At 39.3% G+C, this 18,754-nt stretch overlaps 1 protein-coding gene across 1 annotated transcript in view; it reads right to left on the bottom strand.

Annotated features, from left to right (window-relative positions):
• The window catches only part of ARHGAP32 (Rho GTPase activating protein 32), a 167,468-nt gene that overhangs the window by 100,095 nt on the left and 48,619 nt on the right, over nt 1-18,754 (bottom strand). Inside the window, exons 4-5 of the mRNA XM_015421623.1 lie at nt 6,575-6,712; nt 809-901 (exon numbers count right to left, since the gene is read on the bottom strand). Coding sequence (XP_015277109.1) covers nt 809-901; nt 6,575-6,712 — 231 coding nt within the window. The remainder of the gene's footprint in view (nt 1-808; nt 902-6,574; nt 6,713-18,754) is intronic.

Genomic DNA, 18,754 nt, shown 5'->3' with positions numbered 1-18,754 from the left:
GTGCTCTTCAGAGCACAGCCAGCACATCCTGCTCAGAAGGCAGGGCCGGTAAGACTGGGGATCAGAGGATAAGCCCCTCCCCTCTGGGATCAAAGTTTGCCGGCCCTGCCTACGGAAGGGGGAGGTGCTTTCCAGGAGTAAGGAGTCAAGGACTGCCCTACTCCAGGACCACCGGAGAAGGAGATATTTCCTGTCAGACACAGCTGTACTTGTTAAAAAAAGAGGCAAGAAGAAATACAATCAATGGCAAATTGTGTCACCTAAAATAGCAATCCTATTCCAGTAACCAAGTGCAGAAAATGGAGAATGAGTTCTGAATTTGTTTTCTGGAACTAACCTTTTATGAGCAGTACTGACTTTCTTTACTGCAATACCCAAAGTGTAATTTTATTTTATTTTTAAAAATATCTTGAAGAGAATCCTATGCCGGTACTCGGCTGATGCCAAGTGTGTGCCTCCTACATGACACATTTTCCAGTACTCCAAAATGCTCTTGGATGGTGCTGCATCATCAGAGGGCACCTCACCTTGGAGGAATGCCCGACACAACGAAAGTACAGGATTCAGCATCTTAGACTCTATGAACTATTTCAAAATGTATAAGATAAATTTATCTTATTTATTTCTCCTCTCTCTTTTAATCTAGCATGGTCTTTTGCAACAACACTAGAAGGGAACAAGCACTGCTAGCATATATTTTTGACTTGACACTCATTTTGCATTTACAGCTTGCAAAGCTGCCAATGTGGTCTGTATCGCCAAACAAAGAAAATGAAACTCAGGAACAGTGCTGTATACTCTACAGTACCTCCATCCATGTGAGGGCAGGACCACAGTTTATCTTGTTGCCAGCAATGGCTGAGAGTCGCGACAGGTAAGCCATCAGCATCTGGGTGACAAGCTGCAAAGGGCAAGAAAAGACCAGTATAATTCTGCTGATGCAGAATACCTAACCTTTGAGATGAGGTAGCTGATGACAATTATTTGCTGTAGAAAGCATAAAAATATTTCTGAGCTCGACTGACTCTGAGAACTAGATAAATCAGCAATCAATGCAAGGTCTTGGCATTTAAAAAATACAAAAAGATTATCTGGGCAGGTTTTTTATGTGAATACATTTTGCTAGATATTTAAATCCTGATGTCTCCTGTCCATCAAGACTTACAAAATATAGCATATTCTAATGGTGCTCATAGAAACGTTTGGTAGACTTTACATTTTCTTTGAAACAGGTATCTGAGAACAGTTAAGTAACCCAGGAAGCTTCTGTTGTCCAGCATCTAGAAAGCACTTTGAAATGTGACACGTGAGATAGCTCAGTTTACTGGAGAGTTTTGTTTGTTTGTGTTGTCATTAACGGGAATAGTATAGAACTGTCCTTTAGTGGCTAACCCCCCCCCCCCCAAAAAAAAAAAAAAATGGGTCAGGGCATATAAGAGACAGTGGCCAAGCTCCCACTGAGGTGTGTGCCTGTTGTACTACTCCAGACCACTAACATGATTATCTGGCTCCTTCATACCAAAGTTCTATCTTCATAGAAAACTAAGTATCAGGGAGAAGAGTTCTGGTTTAGCCTCCGCCATGTCGTCTAGTTTTCGAAGTGTGGAAAAGCCCCACTGCAACCTGTATCTTTCTGGCACCCCAAGGACCTCTGCCTTTTGGAGTCAGAGGCATGGATGCATCCATCTTTTCACATTAAGGCAGGATCTCTAGATTCCCCAGCTGCTTTCAAGAGAAAAGTAGCTCACCTGCCTGACAGCTTTAAGGGCACATTAACCAAAGCTGTTTTGAGGACCCACCAAAGTTCCCAATGACCCAAGCTCACAGGACAATAACCAAAGTACCTAGAATCTCTCTCACATGTAGACTTTCTGGAAATTCAAGCAAATTCCCAGGAAAGGCCATTAGCCTCTCTCCTGGCTGTTGTCAACTGGTCTTACTCACACTTGCTGCTATTACCTGCAACCAGACACATTCCTCCTTCCTATTATATCATCTGGATACTCCATTACTAATTTCTGTTGTTGTTCAGTCGGACAGTCGAGTATGACTCTTTGCGACCCCATGGACCAGATTACGCCAGGCCCTCCTGTCTTCCGCTGTTCTCTGAAGCTTGCTCAATTTCATGTTCATTGCATCGATGACACTGTCTAACCATCTCATCCTTTGCCATCCCCTTCTTCTTTGACCTTCAATATTTCCCAGCATCAGGGTCTTTACTAATTTACCATTACTAATATCCCCTCACAAAAGAAGGTTTGAACTGTCCTATGACAGCTCAGAGTCTGACCCTTTCACCAAAGATCCTAAAGTTTCATCAATCATAGTGCAACCCAAATTTCATCAGGGGGCAGATGGATCTGCCTCAATGTCATCACATATCCTTGTTGTGCAACATATTCAGCCAATAACAATGCTTTCCCTATTTGTACCCAGGCAATTCCAAGTGCAGAAGAAAGGCACACCAAGCCCTCCATTTGTGGTAGGTAGTTCTGCTTTCAAATCCTCTACCACTGCTGACACCGAAATAACTGGACCTCCTCATTAAGACAGGCAAAGTATGCCTTTTCCTTCTCCTATTCTGCTTTCCTTCACAGACATGACTCTGTATGTCTTCCTGTCTGCCCCCATCTCTTTGCCTCTCCCTTTCCTGTCCTTGGCTGGCCTGCCTTTCAGCAAGTTGGTCTTGCCATGGCACCCTTAACCTGGCTAGGGAGTCTTTCCTTCCTATCCAGAAAATCCTTCCCTGTTCATCCCACCACACCTTCTGGTCCCTTTTGGGCAACACTGGACCTATTTTTACCTTCTGGGTTGGTTTCTCTGGATAAGCTACATGGGAGGAACACAATTTGGGTTAAAAGTAACTCACTGAACACTAGGACTGTGCAAATGTGAATGTTTTTTATTACACTGCCACAAGTAACTTGATATTGTATTGCTGCCATTAAATAGTTTGGTCTCACTGTCTTGTACTGCTGCCATTTCATTTCCTCCTGTCGCTACTCTGTATCTTAGTTTGGTCAATACAATTAATTTCTACTTAAGTACCTCCCTACCCCTTCTTTTCCCCTTCCTGGAAGATTTACATCAGGTTGGGAGCTGTGTATACAATAGACTCAAACAATCCCTTTTCCAGAGTCCATTCTCTGGATTTACATATTTATATAACACTGCTCATGTGCCTACCCCTAAACACAAGGACTGAGTAGGTTTACAAGATGGAGAAATATGCAGACAAGTAAGCCTCCCTACCCGCAGCTAGTGACACAATCCACTGTAGGGTGCTTCCTCAATGAGAAATGAATCATGAAAACAGTATGTAAAAATTACTCTCTGTAAATGAGCCCTGTAAATATGGTGCAAATATTCTCAAGGCGTACCTGTGTTGCTGTGTTTTGTCCTATGGATCTGTCTCTGATTCCCAAGCAGAGGTCTTCCCTTACATTTGCTACCTGATATTCTTTACCTGAAACTGACTCTGGAGCCAAAGCTTGTGCTCTACAACTCAGCAATGGCCTTTCCCCAACTAACTATTCTGTAAAGCAAAACTGCTCATGAAATTACATAGATACGAAGGTATAGCTGGAGAAGCCTTTTTGCTGCCCTTATTTCTCATATACTTTAATTGCAGTACTGATAAGATGAAAATTCTGAAGAATGACTACATAATGTTGAACATTCAGCAATCGAAAAGGGGCAGAATCTACTGGGGGCAAATATCAGAAGACCCTAGTATGACTTAGGAGGGGTGGGCTCAAACACCATCTGCCATTCCTGACTGTAAAGAGGAGAAACCTGTTTACATCAGAAGTGGCTATAAACAAACTTGACTGGTGAGCCCTTTGGCCAGCCACAAAACCACCTCCCACTATTTTTGGAGCATTTTTTTCAAGTTGAAAAAAAGAAGTTTGGATTTTGTGCATTAAAAACCCACAATTTATAACAGCAATCATTTGATGAGGTAGTTAGGAAAGGTACTAGGGAGGAAAGCAGCCTATCTGAAGCAATGGGGGGGGGGGACAGAGGAAGAGCAGATCAGCATTCACTGAGGCAGCTGAATATACATTGGTTGAGAAGCAAACAGAGATAAGCAGCATTTACCCTTCAGTAGAAAAATCCACACCTGCTTAAATTGCAAGGTAGCTCTCTCTTCGAGAGAGAGAAATGCTATTACAATAGAGCTTGTACAGAATACCAGTAATGTCCCAAGTTAAATTGAAATTGTAGACAATTTACATATACACTCATAGATGTTCAACTGGCAGTATAATTCCAATTATCTTGGATGAGAAGGAGCCCATATGAAATAATCCTAGGAATGGATGCAAACACCTATGATACTATATCCTCCAGATAAGTCCAAAACGCTTTGAGCTATGTTATTTTACAGAGGAAATTTCCTAGCTATGTACGACAGAGAGTGAATCAGATATAACCGCCTTCTTGTACAGTTTCTTTTCAAAGACACTAATTTTACTATTCTATTCAATTCAATCAGCCTTTGTTGGCATATATGAATTAAGATGAGCAAGATACAAAAGGAATAAAAATAAGAATATATTACAGTATAATTAGATAATATCCTCAATTATTTCTAAAGTTTCTCCTGGCACAGCTTTATGGCAAGTTGTAAGAACTTTGCCACCTTCTCAGTTATATGAGAGGAGGAATCATTCAACAGGCAGCAAACCTTGTCGCAATCCGATAGGCCCGTCATATTAGCTAAAATAGGCCTTAAATATTTAAAACAAATATCTACATCAAAAGAACAATAGAGGAAAGCATGTGGGATTGTCTCGATGCAAATGGTGTTACAAGGACAATGTCTAGCCAAACAAATATCTACATAGAAAGAACAATAGAGGAAAATATGTGGCATTGTCTCGATGCAAATAGTGTTACAAGGACAATGTCTAGCCGAATATGCTGTATTTTAAATCTGCCATATAAAATCAGAGATGGCATGGCATTAAACCTAGGTAAAGAAAAAGCTCTGCATTTTTGTGGTGCTTGCAGAGAATATAGATATGGGGCCACAAGACCTACTGCCAGTTGGATCTCCAAAAGCAAAAGACAGCAAGTTTTATTAGCCATACTATATAGGTTTTGCTTATTTAATATGTATACAGACTACATCATGCGAGATGCTGGCCTGGATGAATCACATGCGGGAATTAAGATTGCTGGGGAAAAGATCAACAACCTCAGATATGCAGATGATACCTCTTGAGAGTTCCTTGGACTGCAAGGAGATCAAATCAGTCAATCCTCAAAGAAATCAACCCTGACTGTTCCCTGGAAGGCCAGATAATGAAACTGAAGCTCAAATACTTTGGCCACCAAATGAGAAGGGAGCACTCACTGGAGAAGACCCTGATGCTGGGAAAGATTGAAGGTCAAAGAAGACGGGGACGGCAAAGGATGAGATGGTTAGACAGTGTCATAGATGCAACGAACATGAAATTGAGCCAACTTCAGAGGACGGCGGAAGACAGGAAGGCCTGGCGTGATCTGGTCCATGGGGTCGCAAAGAGTCGGACTCGACTGTGCGACTGAACAACAACAAATCCAGAATTCTGCATTTGATCATTTGATATGCACCCATTAACAGGAGCATAGAAAACGAGTCCAGAGATATACCCATAGCAGTGATTTTCCCCTCAATACAAGCTAGTCAGCTTGACATTTCAGACTCTGAGAGCATTTGATGGATAAGACTCAAGGAATCAGAGTTATAGTGCAGACACAGCCAGTATTTAACAGTCATAAGCCACGCCCTAGTTTCAACAACATTTAATCCAGTTTCTAAGCAAAGGGCAGCACGTGTTACACAATAAGACATAACCTAGAATTTTTTATAGAAATTTGGACTGGGCACGTTCCAACAATTTTTTTTACGATATTCATTTGAAAGATTAAAAAAAAATCAGATTGTGCTACTGTTTCCTGTATATGCAAAGTTATATGCTATAAATGTATTTGCTGCTTCCAAGGAGAGACTCTGAATATGTAAACTGTAAACCAAGGCTGTGTTTGAAGTTTGTAATTTAGGGAAAAATGAAAATTTGCTTCCATTAAAGAGCCAGATCAAAGGTACAATAAACAAGGCAAGGCACAGTTAAGCTATGCATAATTCAACAGGTGGGTTTTTGAATTTAGTTATTAAGCTGAGATGAGAAAAAGTTAACAAAACCAAGTATTTTCAATGTGTTGCTATTTTCTGTGCCTAACAGCTATGTCTAACACATCAGAAACCTTTTACTGCTCGTCTCCTGATAGCAAACCGTTATGAAAACATCTGACACATTGAAAGTGAATTAAATTCTTTTGCAAACAATGGACCACACAGCCCACTCCTTCTGTCCATTTACCGTTGTTCATTTGGCAGATCTGTACATTTGAATAGTTTAACAGCAACACATTATCTCCATAACTCCAAGTAATGTTTCTCCACTCCTAGCTCACACACCAGAACAATTTCCATGTTCAAAGACTAAACAAAATAACTACAACTCCTGCCTGCTCACAGGTAGCTGGTTTCCTTCAAGTGGTAATAAGCTTCATATTTTTTTACCTCTGGACTGTCTTTCAAGGCATCAGAACGAGGCAGCTCTGAGAGCTGGGAGAAGCGCCGGTCATAAATACATAGGTGAAGATGCTTATCAAGTACTCTGAAATCTTCATAACTCCGCTTCACAATCCAGCTCTTGCCCTGTAGAGAGGTGAGAGAGAGAGAGAGAGAGAATGAATTAGAGTGTCATGCATTTTCTAACAAATCCTGCTAGTCTGACCAGGAGCATAAAACAGCAATTCTAGCAGAAAGATGGATCAGACACCTCTGCAGTGCTGTCAACTCTCCTAAAGCACATCTCTTGCAAGTTTAAGATGAGGGTCTCACTGTTAACTTAGAAACTGCCTTATATCACATGTATGTCCTTTCTTTATGGCATTGTTTCACACATTTTGGCACTGAACAAATGAAGGTGCCTCATGCCAAACCACTGGTATATCTAGTCCTGCCCCACTTATTCTGAAAGGCAGAATCCTTTCAAAGTTCTAAGCATAAGCCTTCCCCACAGTTTTTATCCAAGAACAGGATATGCTAGGGATTGCACAGTCCACCCTCTGTGCTGCAGTCCCTCCCTGTAAAGATACTATTCCTCAGTTGCATGGGCTTGCCTGGAATTGTTCTCTACAGTTACTCAGTTATTTTCTTAATATTAAGCACAGATGCTGCTGAAATTCTTGTCCCCTATGCTTCGATTATGTAAGCATGAGACACAAGTATATGCGCATACACACATTATCTAGATTTAATATACAAATCTGAGCTGGAGAAGAATTGTTCTTTCCTTCCCAGTTCTTCTTGTCTCTGCCACATTTTGGTCTAGTTGAAACTTCTAAACAGTCTTCAAAAGCAGCCCCATGTGCAGCTTGTCTGTGGCAATCTAACCCAGAGGTGATCAGCATGGGTTAAACAGCAGAGAAGAACTAAATAGAACCTTGCAGGGCACATATTTTCCCATATTTTTAAAAAAAACACACACACACAAATCTGACAGTTCTTTACCAGAATCAAATGTAATGAAGAGAACATTTTCCCCTAAATCCAAAATTATTAAGCTATTTTATCATGTTAATGAACTCTGTAAGGATAATGCACATCATACATCTGATGGATTCTCCTCATTTCCAATGCCGTATTCTATTTTTAGCTGTTATGAATGCTCTTTTAAATCTATATTCTATTTGCCAAGAAGTCTTCAGCATATCTTTAGTATCAGTTAATACTGAAGAGGCAAGAGGTAGCTATGAATCCAGCCCTATAAGCTCTTTCTGCTAATTTACATATTGGCTTTGCAGCTCTGAACTATGAAGTACAGCAGTAAATCTGCAACTGCCTCTGTTATACCAACAATGGGATTTAAAAAAAAAAGCTTTGAAGAAAGGAGTATGAGGTTTTATAACTCTGCATTTACTTGTGCCTTAACTGTTCTGTGAAGCTGTGAGGGAATTATATTTTTGTGTTACATTATTCAGTATTTTAAACAGTTAACAGCTAACATTTATTTACTCAAAAGGAACACAACCCTGAATGTAAGATGTCCTCCTTAAAAAATGGTATATACACACAAAATTATTACTGGACATAAATGTAACTTATATGGCAACATAAGACAACTGCCTCTTTTTTTTTGGAAGGCATAGCTGGAAAAAAAAAGTAGACTTCCCTTTGAGTAAATACAGTATATGACATTTCAGCCGTAGGGAACTGAATCACACATGTCCTTTCTTTCCTGGTCTTTTTTCAGAGGACATTACAAAAAGTCCTATTGGTACAATATGACATTCCTGATATTTTAACTATGACTAAGAGATGGAGTACAGGGCTTTAAGATCACTCATTCCCTTCTTCCCACCTGAGCATTCTCCCTCCATCCCTGCACTTCACAGCCAGTTCTTACTCTCATTAATTGTTGCATTATACTACCCAGGATTAACTCAACCAGATTTCATATTGACTACTTCCAAATCAACTAACTGTATAGATTGCAATAAGGTATAACCAGGGGTAGCGGAGCTCCTGCAGTAAGGAGCCCAGGGGGTGGGCACATGCAGCAAGCCCCGCCCCCTGCTCCCAGCAGCCCTCAGTCAGGCCACAAGGAGCAAGAAGCAACCAGGTAAGTTGCAGAGCCCCTCCCCACCTTCAGGTACAAGCTCTCCCTCCTCCGTGAGGGCAGATCTGCACATCCCCCCCCCATAGCTAGCAATCCAAAACAGTCCAGTGGCAACTTTAAGACCAAGTTTTATCAGGTACAAGCTCTCCCTCCTCTGTGAGGACAGATCTGCGTGTGTCTCCCCCCCCCATAGGTAGCAATCCAAAACAGTCCAGTGGAGCCTGAGTGGTGGGTGTTGCCTTCTGACACACTTCCAGTGATGTTAGGGGGTTTGGCATATGCAAATACGTTATGCTAATAAGTTATGGTAATGAGCTCCTGTGTCTCTTTTTCTACGAAATGACCCCTGGGTATAACTCAAACGCTTACTTCTTAAATAGTGTAGAAAATGATATCGCAACAGCAGAGTTATCTCAAGTTCACTTTTCCTAGTGCCAAGTTACAGGCCGTGTTCCTGATTTTGTAACTGCAGCTGTATGCACACCAAAGTGGGCAAAAACTTTATATAGAATGCCTGGTACATCTTCTGATTGCAGTCACTTCACAACATGGTTAGGCATAACATTTAATGGGCAGATATACACTTTGCTGAACATGGGCATAGGCCTTTAATATCACACAAGCTTTTAAAGCAGGTGTTAAACAATAATTGAGAGGTGAGATTTGAAGACATACTCAGCTTGAAGCTTATTTGGGGTTTTTCCTGATCCTGTGACGAATTAGTAACTGAGCATTCTCAATGTACTCTCCTACTTTCACTTACTGGCTATATAGGACTGAACATGTTGTTAGACTGGAACGACACTGCATAGCACCACTGCTAAAGAACCCTAAAGAAAGTTAAGATGATTACTGTGCTAACCATTTAAATAGCCAATGAACTCAAGATCTGATTCTTCCATCGGTGGACATAAGGTTCTTAAAGCTCTTAAGATGGTACCAATGAAACGGGCCAAGTAGATTGAAAAAGAAGATTTAGAACCACAGCTCCAGAATCAATTTTCTTTTTTAAAAAAATGCAAACGACATGAGGATGAAATGTAGATACAATTTTTTTTAAAAAAGATTGAATGCTCTCAAAAGCCTAATTCATTATCTGAGCCTTCTCTAAAGCTACCAGTGCAGCTCACTCCTTTTATACTTTCAAGGTAAGAGCTCATCATGCTTGAAAGAGAAGCCCTCTTTGTAAAATATTCTCACTCTATTATGCCATCTTGTAGCTATAACAAACAGTGCTAAAAAGATTCAAGTGGGTAGCTATGTTGGTCTGAAGCACCAGAACAAAGTTTGAGTCCAGTAGCACCTTTAAGACAAACAATGTTTAATTCTTCAAAGATTAAGATCGATTTTGTTGGTCTTAAACGTTCCCCTGGACTCAAACTTTGTTCTAGTGTTAAAAAATGGAACCCTGTTTATTTCTCATCTTTATATACATTTGGACTTCTATCACTTGCATTTTGCAAGCTTTGGTATTTGTCTCCTTATACAACCAACACAAACCCAAAGGGCAAATAATTTACAATATAAACTTAATAATTAAATATGGCTAATCACAACATTCATGATGGCCAATGCTTGCCAGGCCTATGAGTCACCCACACCTAGGTGGGAACATTAACCACTGGTTGTGTTCATCAACAGTTTATGTCACTCCAGTTGCAGATGTCTAGTTTCCTCCTTGAGTTGGCTGTTCCACCCAGTGATGCAAAGCACCAGCCTCCTTGCGTTACCTTACACAGATATTCTTGTTTCAATGCTCCCTGAAAAGGAGATAACAGATCCAAAGGTTGCTTCCCACTTTCAACTGCTTGCAGCATCTGTATCAACTGGGGCAGGAGGATAAGAACATCCAGGATCTTTTTGGGAGATTCCCAACATTTATCCTACTTCTTTGCCTAGATGTGTTAAGCAATCTAGGTCAGATGTTGAGTTGTTTCTGCCATACCCATGACAGCATCATATATTTGAAAGGCTGTCACTTAGAGGAGGGCAAGGAGCTGTTCTGTGGGCAGCAAAGGATAGAACTCGCAATAATGGTTTTAAATTATGGGCGGGAAGGTGCTGACTGGATATTAGGACATTTTTTTTTACTGTAAGAGTAGTTCAGCAGTGGAATCAGCTGCATAGGGAGGTGGTGAGCATCAAGCAGCAGCTGGGCAAACACTTTTCAGGAATGCTTTCAGGCTGATCCTACATTGAGCAGAAGATTGGACTAGAAAGCCTATATGGCCCCTTCCAAGTCTATAATTCTATGAAACTTCCAGCACAGCTGTGTAAACATCTGATTGGGCCAGTGGGTCACCTGTGGCATATTGTCTGCCAATATGGACATATTGTTTTCTTAGCTGATTTAATTGGTTGGCAAGTTAGTCAGTTATTTTTATTACGTATACCCATTGGCCATTATAACATTGATACAAACAATATACACCTTGCACAAGTAGTTTATGTACACACTTCAAGTGCAGATTATGAAAACAGAAGGCTTAATATCCCTAAATTAAGTTGCTCCTTATATAGTTTTATTATGGAGATTTATTCTAAATATTTCTGGCTGCTACAGTACATAATGCATTATAGCAACATACTTGGCGTCTGACAGTAGAGCACAGACCATGACAAAATCAGACCAACTTATTGTAGGAAATCCAAGAGAGCACAGGGGAATCCCTCTCATTTGGAAACTTGTGCTTGAGAGTACGTAGGCAACATTTAAGGTTCAAAATATACCAGGCAACAGCAATCAGTTAACAAAGAAATCCTGACAAATTAGCACATACAGTACTGCCCAAACCATCCAGAGCATCTTGCTGCACAATTTTATCACAAATATGTTAAACTATGGACAAGTTCAGGGCCAGGATGGATAAAAATATATGACCTACCACCACTTATGCACATCATCAGGTAAACACAATTAAACTACATGCGGGAGTCCATGCCTAGTGTGAACATGCAGTGAAAATATGCACATAATTTGCATACTACTTTTTGATTAATACAACAGATACTAAGCAGCGGATGTAATTAACTGAACCAAGAAATTCTCTGTATTGATAAAGGTGATTAGGGAAGTGAGTAAAAAGCCTCCAGGTGTGTCTTTATACTGAAGCTAAAAACATCATATGTGTTGTTCTGCAAACAAAGTACTGGTTTGCTTTGTATACTAGTTATGATTATGTATGTTGCATCTTAATAAACAAAATTTAAAAGAAGATGCTCCACAAAATGTTTTTTTAATTACAAAAATATGTATTTCCTTAAATTGATACAAATAATCCAATCAAATAGCACACATCTCTAATTTAAAAATGGAACAGAGGTAGGATTAACATTTAGAAAGCCTTACAAGCAAACAATGAAAAACAAAATGGTCTTTTCAGTCACCCAATGCAAGTGCCATGTTCCCCACAAGCAGCACTTTAACTGGCATGAAGGGCTAGCACTGGAAAGCAAAGTTTGCAACAGCCAAATGTGTTTTACTTGCACAAATGGACCTCAGTGGATCCTGACTCTGGAAAGATCAGACATGAGGGGCATGCAAGGAGGGAGATGAACACAAAAGGCTGGTCTTGCACTGGGCAGGGGGTTGGACTAGATGGTCTGTATGGCCCCTTCCAACTCTATGATTCTATTTGGCAGTGCTTGCATTCCAAAATTATCTTCTGAAATACTGATCTAAGATTTACACATTGACCAAAAATGAATCTGACTTTACATTTAGTTGGTCCCACTTTAGGAATTTTTCTTGTAAGATTATCGAATTTCTCTGCACTCATGAGGACTTAAATCTTCATAACTTTAAATCAAATTTTATAAAAGTGCCCTCTCACTACACACAAATCATTGAGGTACCATGTGGGTTCATGGGTGACTTGTTGCCCATTTAGATTCAGGTGGGGAGCTGTGTTGGTCTGAAGAGTCCATTGGCACCTTTAAGACCAACAAAGTTTTATTCTGGATATAAGGTTTCATGTAATGCACACTAGGGTTGCCAGGTCCTACTTTCTTCCTGGCAGGGGGATCTTCAGGCCTTGCCAGGATTTTCTGCCATTTGCGCAAAGTGTGCACAGTGCAATGATGTCACCCAGAAGTGCCATCATTACGTCACATGCTGATGGTCTACTTTTGGGGAAAAACACTATGGTTTGAGCCCAGATTTGCCATATAGTTTTGTTCAAAAACCAGTGCGTTGCCACACAACATCATGTTCCAGGGCATTTGTGGGTGGGGTTTCCCTCGGCAGCCAGCAGCAGAGAGGAGCCCACAAAAGCAGGAGAACCCTCTCCTGGACCCAGAGCTGGTAAACCTAATGCACACTTCTTCGGATACATTCAGCAACCATTACATATAGGTTGCTGACTTCTTTTTCAATGTATCTGAAGAGGTATGCTTGTACATAATAATAATATCTTTCGATTTATTAATTGCTCAATCCTGCAGAGCTGCTGGCTCTGAGTGATTTACAGTTACACATATTGACAAGGGACTAACAATGATTCATAGGGGGTTAGGGAGGACAACATATAAATCTTTTTAAGTTGCACACGTTTGCAAGCCAATGGGGTTTTTGTACAGCTGTAGACTTAGACGTGTTCCAGACAGCATTCACTCGGCTTGGCTTGATGGAAGCTTATACCCAGAATAAAACTTTGCTGGTCTTAAAGGTGCCACTGGATTCAACGTTTGCTTTGTTGACCATTTGTTTGTTATTATTAAATAACTTCGGTATGGTAGGGAGACACATTTTTAACAACAGCAAAATAACAGATACTTAAACTTGGACATTGCCAGAGGCACTTATGGTAAGCAAGAAAGTAGGATCCACCCAGGGTGTATTTTTTTGTTTGTTTTACTTATTTAAATTGTATTGTTTTAAATTGGTTATCTTGTGCTTTGGAAATTTTCTCCCCTTAGGGAGAAAAATAGCATAGAAATGTCATAACAAGTAGAAAAATAAAAGCTCATTTTGGTTCAGATGTGCACAATCATCCTGCGTTGTAAATAAAAATACAAAATACTCTTGAATGAGGCCACTGAAAATAGAGGCAGGAACTGAGAAATAAGACAAGACACACGTGCAAATTTGGGGCTTTCTCAAGCATGTAGAAAAGATTTGTCTTGTCTGTTCCTGGCCCCAGCCTCTCGATCTAAGTATCTACAGATCTGGCCATGATGAAAATTAGATACATTGATCCTTCTGATTTAACTGAATTTTCTGAAAAGGCCCATTATAGAACTGGAGGGCTTTTTTTTTTTTTTTTGCTTTTTTTTTTTAATTTTAACATAACCATAACAAGATAAGCTGAAGCACAGGAATTCCATAAACAGGAACAGTGATAGAATGAAATACAGGTGACATAACACTAGTACAAGGATTAAAACATTAATTTTGGGGGGAATCATTTGGTTTGCCTTAGTATTTCTCTTGATACACTTCAGGAAAGGGAACAATTTTTCTAAGATGACAGGATGGTAAGTCAGATTCTTGACTGTAAGTACTTGATCAGATTTTTTTTTTAATCCATAAAAAGATGCTCTCATATCTTGTTTAACCATTGTGTAGTGGTAGAGTAAGCTTTAGATTTCCATTGATGGGCATGGACAGCTTTAGCAGTCACCAGCATATTTGATATTAAGTTTTTCCATCATACAGCTGTCTAAATGTATGTTTTTCTAGCATTTTTTTCTTTTTTTTGATGGGCATGGACAGCTTTAGCAGTCACCGGCATATTTGATATTAGGTTTTTCCATCATATAGCTGTCTAAATGTATGTTTTTCTAGCATCTTTTTCTTTTTTTAATGACTTCAAAATTTAAACAAAAAACAAAAACAAAACCCAGACTTGATAAAATCCCATTGAATATTATTTGATGTGTTCTATCCACTGATTTTTCTAGGTTTAAATTCTCCCAAAACCAAGATATTGTGCCAGGAAGTTTTGTTTGTTTTTAAACACATAGGAGGGAATAGAATAGGTGAGTTCTATCCACTGATTTTTCTAGGTTTAAAGTCTCCCAAAACCAAGATATTGTGCTAGGAAGTTTTGTTTGTTTTTAAATACATAGGAGGGAATAGAATAAGTGGTTCATAAACTCAAATCATCAGTTCCTTCCTTGATTTAAACAATATATGCAGGAAAGTTCCAATTTAAGATTTTGTGTTAGTCATAATATAAACAGCTAACTTAATCCAGCATTCTTATCCAAACCTTACACATTTTCTAGTTCAGTATTATATTTGACTGTGCAATGCAATGTATATGATGAGCCATCAATTTCTAAGTCTCTGTGACATGGTATAGACGCTACAGGAGTGAAAGAGCCAGCTACAGGATCCCATCCTTGATTTTGTTTTCAATTCCTCCAGCTCATCTTAGCAGCACCTGCATGCTATATTTACAAATACGGTTAAGGGAAATCAAATTTCCCATTTTACCAGGTTTCCTAGTCAGTTTCAAATCTTGGTTAAGAATTCTTAGTTTATTTTGCAACTCAACTGACCATGGACTGAAATTTGACAGGCATGCTTAGGGCATGTAAAATATCCAACCAGTGCTCAATTTCTGTACCTGTTTACAAATGGAGGGGGGAGGAAAAGGCACCCCATAATGCAATGTGCAAATGGAGGGGGGAGGAAAAGGCACCCCACAATGCAATGTTCTTTGAACACTGAGGCATTAGAAAGACAGCACGAACATTCAGGTCAATATTCTACAGGACAAGAACTTATCTCTTGATGTGAGAGAAAGTAACACGATATACTCCTTGTAGACAACTATACTGGATTCAAACTACGTATGACAATTCATGATGTTCATTCAAGTATTGACTCAAGCTCCACATCCAGTGTGAAATCATTACAATAAATATATATCCAGGACATTATAGTTGATTTCAGCTTTAAACCAGCTTGACTTCCACAGCCATGGTAGGAAAGAATGCAAAATAGGTGACGGCATGGCATCTCAAGTAAGGCCTCAAATACACTGTGCTCTAAAATGCCAATTACTCTTTATTCAAGTATTTGTATACACAATGTTACTTGAATACTTAATACAAGAGCTCTTCCAGATTTTTACATAAAGGAAAACTGTAAAGGATCTGATATGTACACAGAGAGACAATAATTCCACTAATTCTGGAACAAAAAGAGGTACCTGATGATTTTTCAAGAAGTGTTTGTTGAACATCCAAGTTCAAACCAGTCCACCAAGACACCACCACAATTGTTGTGCATCTACAGTCAGTCTGCCCTTTCTCCCCAGAACTCAAATCTCCTAAAGCAATCTTTGCCAGATATATCTATTCCTTAGATAAATATAGGACTGGAGATTTGCTCAGAGAAATTGCTTTATGAAGCTAAAGAGGAACAAGAACTTATAAACAGGTAACAGAAGAATAATAAAGAGTTTCCAGCACCCAAAGCTGAAATGCTAAACTGTTTTCCTTGATTAAATCTGCTTCTGAATGGCAGTCTGAAAAATATACAGCCTAAGTCTCTTGCTATTTGAAAAAGGATTTGCTTCTCTCAACACTTTATTAGTTACCGGTCTCTCTTTACAGCTTGTAATTTAAACAATTGGCTATCAGTCACATCCCATGTAAAATATATGGTAAGAGTAATAGGTCAGGGAAATGAGGGAGAAAAGAGGAAGAGGGTGAGCAGAAATCTGTGGGTAGCAAACTATTTCTAAATGTCAGAAAATTGAGTGCAATAACCTAACATAATCTTGTCACATGCAGAGAGATTTTTAGCACCACTAACATTAAATGATGGAATATATAAAAGCCCATCAATGAAAGGGGCTAAGAAAGTAAATTAACAGCTATTCGTACATAACTTTGCACCACCTATGGACATTAATCAATGCCTTCAGCTTATCCTCAGGAAAGAATCACATGTTTAAATGTGTCATTTTAGCACCTTTCATCTAGATATCCTGAAATTATTTATATAATGCATCAGTGCCAATAACTTTATTCTACTAATGGCATGACTCAGTTTCAGAACGGCAGACTGGATTGCTCAAGGTCATTGAAAAAGATGCAGTGACAGAGTTGAGAAAGAGCTTTCTGGATATGCCGGCTCTTGGCTGGTGGATGCCCCACACTATACTAAGCATGGCAAGACATACTATTTATTTACTTAAAATACTTGTATGCTGCCTCCCTGCTCAATTAGGGCTCTCAAAGCAGTGAACAATTAAAAGAGATTAAAATACAAACTTTTAAAAACAGTTATATATAAAACCGACAATTAAAAACAAACAAGGAGAAAGCTCAGCAATGGTATGACAGATGAAACAGAAACATCTTTACCCACTGGCAGAAGATGATGATCAAAAGGGAAGTCCCCAAACAAGAGAACATTTATATTCTGATTACCTCTTTTTTGCCCCTGCTGAGTTTATTGCAATAAAGGCAAAGAGGGAATTTTCGAGTTTACTGTAATGTCCCATTTTTAAAGGAGTACAGAGGTATCTGGAGTAGCGCTTCTTCCTGAAAGAAGACTGGGTCCATTTTGACCTCACCAGAAGAGGAGCCAGCAGAACAGAAAAGAACTCTCCTTTATCAGGAACAAATAAGGAAACTGAGGAAAAAAGTATAACCATAAGCAAAGAAAAATAAGGACATACACAGAATTTAAGAGACAGGACATCTGTGGCCCTGGAACATAATTCAAGTAAGAACTACCCTCTCTTCTTCAAAAAATGCAGGCACCGATATCTATATAAAGCAGTAATTTCCTACCAATGGGTTTACAATTAAAATCTCAATGCCCCTCAGAGAATCAGCACCTTCCCTTAACATCTCCATCCAAAGGTGCCTTCCACTGAGACACTTTGTAATACTGCCCATGCTTCAACCCTACAGATCTCTTCTAAGCCACCACCCTCATGGACTGAATGGTAATTCCAAAAGGCAAGACATTGTTCACTGTCTAATAAGTCATAACAAGACACACGAATACTTTTTGTTGTCAACAAAAACATCACAACACAATGAAGATTTCCTGAAACTGATTAAGCACCAGTTTTATGCATTACATTTATGCAACACAGACAAAACTTACGGTTTCTGTGCTAGGTAAAACAATCCAGGTAAACAAGTACTAGAAATCTAGATGCAATTTTCGCCATCACCGCACTTGCAACACCGAATCTGAATGTAAGCCTCTATCAATCATATCCAAATTTTCCACATCCCCTGGATAACATGCAGCCATCCAAAGAACAGCCATCTAGTTGAATAATGAAACAGTAGTAGGGCTCCCAAACAACACTTATTCAATCTCCTGCACCTAACCAGAATCTGCTATACCCAACTGTTTCCAAAAAAGAAATATGATAATGTCTAACTGTATCATTCCAAAGCGATAAGGAATTACTGAATTGTGTAATATACATGTGAAAAGGTAGGAAAATGAAAACTCCAGACATTTGCAAGCATAAAGAGGCAGGTGTAAAGCCGCATTTATTTTATCTAGTCTGTGTTTGATTTGTTCAGTATTACACATTTCATTTTAAAATATTTTCTAACTTCTTTCTAGCTCTATACATGGCAAATGATATCCTTTTGTTTCTGCCATATTAAAAGAGATTTTGTTCAGCTGTGGAACTAGGCTTTTGACGGCTTGGCTACTGATAAAACTATTTATACATCCACATTAAAAATAGCATACTTCAACATTCAGCCCCCTCTCAGGAGCTCTGCCAGACTTATTTTATTTAGCTTCAAATGAGCTTATTTTGCAACCAGTCAGCTTTTACAGCAGACACACAGCCCTTCCAAGTCAGAGGAACATTCCTATTAAGCTAGTTCACAGCTATTCAATTAGTGACATTATTCTCCCCTTCTTTTAGCTATATTTTAGCAATCTGGCATGCTAAAGATGACAATCCAGTCTACCACAACCTCCCTGTGCTTATTCTGACAGCACAACGGGGTTTTTTTGTTTTCAGAGTGGAAAAATGACTGTTGAAATCTAAAAAGACAAGCTAGCAGTTATGGTTTCTTTTAGTGAGTGACACAACTTGGCAGGGTTCCTGATTGTCATGTAGTCCTTTATGCAG

The sequence above is a fragment of the Gekko japonicus genome, unplaced genomic scaffold, assembly GCF_001447785.1.
Source record: "Gekko japonicus isolate JY-2015 unplaced genomic scaffold, Gekko_japonicus_V1.1 scaffold715, whole genome shotgun sequence".
Lineage (NCBI taxonomy): Eukaryota > Metazoa > Chordata > Lepidosauria > Squamata > Gekkonidae > Gekko > Gekko japonicus.
Note: the sequence above shows the minus strand (reverse complement) of the source record. Positions and strands in the feature narration are given on the sequence as shown.